The sequence below is a fragment of the Cyprinodon variegatus genome, unplaced genomic scaffold, assembly GCF_000732505.1.
Source record: "Cyprinodon variegatus isolate N-32 unplaced genomic scaffold, C_variegatus-1.0 Scaffold406, whole genome shotgun sequence".
In the NCBI taxonomy this organism is placed as follows: Eukaryota; Metazoa; Chordata; class Actinopteri; order Cyprinodontiformes; family Cyprinodontidae; genus Cyprinodon; species Cyprinodon variegatus.
In genome coordinates this window covers 81,786-87,011 of record NW_015150859.1, presented here as the reverse complement: position 1 = coordinate 87,011, position 5,226 = coordinate 81,786, and the positions used below count along the sequence as shown (strand labels likewise).

Sequence of the window (5,226 nt, the reverse complement as noted above, 5' to 3'; positions counted from 1 at the left end):
CCGTGACAATTGGATTGGCCCGCCAGATATTGACCTAGCATACTAGCGCTACTGTTGAGCAATGCCAGACCGAACTTCCCGACCTCAAACGTTGTGGGCGGGACTAAGTTCGGAATGGCACCCAGGCTAGGTGGTGGCACCCCCCTACTTAAAAAAAAATCTTAAAAATCATCCCCTTTCGTAAATGACCACCCCCCATACCATCCCCTGTGACATTTTATCACTGAATGTGTGGATTTCTATTATATATTAACAGTAATAATATCGCCCTTTCAGCATTTGGCAGGCTGTGCGTTTACGAGTAGCCTGACCAAATTACGGTGGCCCAGAGGGCACATGTGCTTTCATTTTCAACCTCAGTGGCGCAACCAGCAGAGCAGGTAACGGTGTTCTGAACAGCATCACGGCCAAACGACAAAGACAACGCGATTTGAGGGAATGTGAAAATAATGAGGGGAGGGAATCTTCCGCAGGTTTCAGGTTCTAAGTTGCCGTGATCTCCCTCCCCCGCTTAGTTTGAAAAATAATGTGTTTACAATGATGCAAGTCTCTCCACATAATCATTGTTTTCTGTGATTGTGGTTTGAATTTCATAAGTCTGGGACAATAAATGTGAAAATAAGGAGGGGAGAGAATCTTCAGCAGGTTCTAAGTTTAACAAATAAAGCTTCAGAAATCATCTAGAATGGTGCTGATAGCAAAATGAGGAACTGGCATCCACTGAGCAGAAACTTTATTAATCGCACCCCGACTGTAGCACATCGACTGAAACGTGTCTCCATATAAGTAAAATCCTATTATTTCTGATTTATCTGTCCACCAACACTATCAATTTTAAGGCATCCATGTTTAAGAAATATGAAAACATTAAGAATATGTTTATAATTTCCCTTTTCATTCATATTTCAATCCGTTTTCTCATAAATGGTCATGAGTATATGGCGATGCCATGCCACGGGGGGGGGTAATTCTCGGCACAACACCGGCGTACCTGACATATAACAACCAGACCATGCATATTAGGTTAATAGAATTTATTAATTAGGCTATGTTTGTTTCCAAAAAAAAAATCACCATCCCCCATCTTTTTCTTTTTACAACTCAACTACTGGGCGTGGCTAAAAATGAACACCTGCTGTTGCATTACCCCCGCAGAGTCACACACGTACGGTGGAATTTCTCATTTTATTTGTTTAAACAGCTATAAAACAAAAAGTACACTGAAAAAACAATCTAGAAATGAGTAAAAATGTCTTAAATCAAGTGTATTTACACTTAATTTGAGTAGGTAAATAAGATAGTTTGCCAATGGAATGAGTATTTTTACTCTTAAAATAAGATAATTGGATAATATGCACTTGAAATAAGGCAATGGAATTGTGTTTTCTTATTTCAAATGTAAATAGTCTTGTCCTATTGGCAAAATGTCTCTTTTACTTCCTCAATCCAAGAACAAATGCACTTATTTTAAGAAAAGATTACTTATCTAGATTTAGATTTTTTTTCCAGTGTATTTGTTAAAAAAAATAATTTTGAAATATGTTTTAGAAATTTTAAAGCCCCATTTGAAAGGCGAGTGGATGACACACCATGTGACTGTGTTTGGGCCATTTCTATAAGTAAATAAACATGATCAGGTGTCGTTTGGGCCGTGTACCGGGCCCACTGGGCTTAAGGGGTTAAGGATGAATTGACATCGACATCCTGACTAGCAAAGAAAACGATTTAATGTTTGACCGGAGAATAAACAAAGGTATCTGGAAAATATCTTTCAAAGTTTACTAATAATCAAACAGCATCATATATAGAGGCGTGAAGGACGCCATTATTAATGAACAGCTGTTTTTCTATGTCTAGGCTGCAAAATAGGAAAATAAATAAAAGTGATTTATAGTTTGTATCTGTTCTATCAGCTTTGTTATCTCTATGCTGAAATGCATAAGCAAACCAGCTCCAAGGAAAGCCGGCGTTCCTTCATGGAGTTCCATTCTATCTTCTTAGATCGAACAGCAGTAAGTTTGACTTTTCTTCTCATTTCTTTGGTCTGTTCTCATTTTCTCAGTCGTCTCTCTCTGTTTGGTTCATAAATAAATTTCTCTTTTCTGTTTTTGACTTCTTTTTCTTTTTTTTTCTCCAGAACCTGAAGGTACCAGTACCTGAATCAGTTTCAGCCGAGTTAGGTAAGGCGTCCAACATTTATCATGTATATAAACGTTATTCTTGTGCACTGAAATGTCAAAAATACAGAATGTAAATGAGCTTTGGTTTTCTAAATATAGTTATTTTCTTTAGATTTAGATGTATTTATTTATTTGAATAAATAATCATGCATCAGAAGTAGCAGCCAAAAGGCTATTTTTCATCTGTTGTCCCAGGACAGATCTTAAAATTGTCTACCCAAAAATACAACAGTAAGAATTTTACAGTGAAAAACACATATATAAAAATAAATAGAAACAGCTATAACTCATCAAAACTTTAAAAAAAAAATACTGAATGTTTGCTAGACTTCAGATTTTAGGTTAATAAAATAGAAAAAACATTCAAACAAAAATAATTATACTATATTTATGTATGTATATAAATATATATATACATGTATATATGTGTGTGTATATATAAATATATCTATGTATATGTGTATATATATATGTGTGTATATATATATATATATATATGTATATGTATATGTGTGTGTATATATAAATATATCTATGTATATGTATATATATATATGTGTATGTATATATATATATGTATATGTGTGTGTGTGTATACATTATGGCACCACACATAAACCTGTTATATCTGCAGTTTTTATTGTCATTTGCGTACTCTTTTAGGTTATAAAAATTACCCAAAAATCTCATAATCTATGTGAACCCCCCCACCTTTGTTAAGTTGTGAATTGACCTTTTTTTCTTGTTTAATTCAAGACTTAGACAGATTTATTTTGTCATTTTGTTTACACAAGTGAAAACAAAAATAAATTTGGTTTAGAACAGCTCTCTAGACAATTTCATTTTTTATCACTGCAAAAACGATCTTGAAATAAGTAACAATTTCTTAAATTAAGTGTATTTACCCTTAATTTCAGTAGGTAAATAAGATGATCTGCCAATGGAATGAGTATTTTTACTCTTAAGATAAGATAATGCAATTATTTGTCTTATTTTAAATGTAAATTGTCTTCTTCCATTGGCAAAGTGTCTCACTTACTTCCTCAATTCAAGACAAAATGCACTTATTTTAAGAAAAAATGACTTAAGTTTTCAATTTTTTGCAGTGAAAGTGCAGCTTTGATAAGGTAAGCAGCAGTGAGCAGTGCACATCATTCATGTTTGCTTGGCCGCAGTGATGTCAGACGGATCTGGATAGGGTCTATGGAGGATAGGATTGGATCTATATACGATCTATCTAATTCAATGTCACCTNTGCCAATGGAATGAGTATTTTTACTCTTAAGATAAGATAATGCAATTATTTGTCTTGTTTTAAATGTAAATTGTCTTCTTCCATTGGCAAAGTGTCTCACTTACTTCCTCAATTCAAGACAAAATGCACTTATTTTAAGAGAAAATGACTTAAGATTTCAATTTTTTGCAGTGAAAGTGCAGCTTTGATAAGGTAAGCAGCAGTGAGCAGTGCACATCATTCATGTTTGCTTGGCCGCAGTGATGTCAGACGGATCTGTGTAGGGTCTATGGAGGATAGGATTGGATCTATATACGATCTATCTAATTCAATGTCACCTCTCTCGTGGATTCTTGCATTTTCTTTGTAAATGTTTCTTTTTCCTACATTTCTCCTTAAAGTATTTAAACTGTGTTCTCGGTGAGAATAAGACTGACAGAGATGACTGATGAGTACTGGTGTGTTTTAGAGAAGCGGAGGCTGGAGCTGATCCCAGAGGAGCTGTGTAAACAATACACTCAGGCGTTACAAGATTCACTTCGTTCAGATCTCCACAAAAACCTGGAAGACTTCAGGTAACATCCCATGGATAAATGGTCCAGTCTGAAGTTTTAAAGGAGTCTGAGTGTGTTGGAAGAAATCAAACTGGAAGTCTGTGCCTGCAGGCAGAAGCGTAGTATGGGTCTGACCCTGGCTGAAGACGAGCTGTCCAGGCTGGACATAGATGGAGGCAAAGACCTGCCGGCGTTGGAGAAGGAATGCGCCTGTGCGGAACACATCCTCGCAAGGATCGAGGACATCCTGTGAGTGTCTGAGTTAATACCCGATAAAAAAAACCTCTTTATCTGCTGATGTTAATGTGTGTTTGCTTTTGCAGGCCGACGACTCAGTACTCAGAAGAGGAGAAGTGGTGAGAAGAGTAACATTTTCTGTTCATACAACCTCATAGATCAGAAAGTCTGATAGATCCATTTTTGAGAAGTTTTTACTTCCACTTCTCTTTTTTTAGTTTCTAATTACAGTTCTTTGACTTGTTGAGAAGGAAAAGCCTCATCTGATGATNGTTTAGCCAAAAGGATTTTTAATTCCATTAAAATCTGACTGCTTAAATGTAGAAATTAACGATGATGTAAAACATTTACACTGAAATATTTTACTATTACTATTCATTCAATTTAATTCAGTTTATTTATATAGCGGTTATATTCATGGGCGGTTCTAGACAGGGGCCAAAGGGGACCAGTGCCCCTGTACTGAAGACATAATACTCAAAGAAATTCTAATGATAGTATGGCTGGAACAGACATGGTTTCTGATAGGTCCTTTTTCTTTACAAATTCTGTTTTGCTGTTTATTTTAAAACAATAAGGTGATCGTTTCACTGGTATTGAGACAGGATCCCAGTTTTAATCTGCTAAACATTTTATTCAAAACAAATTGCTTTAATTTTTACAACCTAATTTATCAGTTTTTCAAGAGTTCTAATTCAAATTTTATAGAAAATGGTAATTTTAGCTTAAATTAAATCAGAATTATGTAAAATTCCTGATTCTGAATGTATATTGACGTAATAAGACATATAATTTTATCTATTTGAATAGAAATGTCACTTCATCTAGCTCTCTTAATATATTTGAATCCCTTGTCCTGATTTTTATTTGATGCTTTTCTGTGCCCCCATGAAAACACGCTGCCCCCCTCCTGGCCCCCTGGTACATTTTGGTGTAGAACCGCCACTGATCCAATGCACAACACGTATCATCTCAAGGCACTTTACAGTTCACCAGATCATCCAGTCAGATTGATTCAAAG

The 5,226-nt window shown here is 35.3% G+C and overlaps 1 protein-coding gene across 1 annotated transcript in view; it reads left to right on the top strand.

Annotated features, from left to right (window-relative positions):
* Window positions 1–5,226, top strand: part of LOC107093063 (rho guanine nucleotide exchange factor 12-like) — a 101,914-nt gene that overhangs the window by 55,528 nt on the left and 41,160 nt on the right. Inside the window, exons 9-12 of the mRNA XM_015387882.1 lie at window positions 2,138–2,180; window positions 3,884–3,989; window positions 4,080–4,217; window positions 4,292–4,324. Coding sequence (XP_015243368.1) covers window positions 2,138–2,180; window positions 3,884–3,989; window positions 4,080–4,217; window positions 4,292–4,324 — 320 coding nt within the window. The remainder of the gene's footprint in view (window positions 1–2,137; window positions 2,181–3,883; window positions 3,990–4,079; window positions 4,218–4,291; window positions 4,325–5,226) is intronic.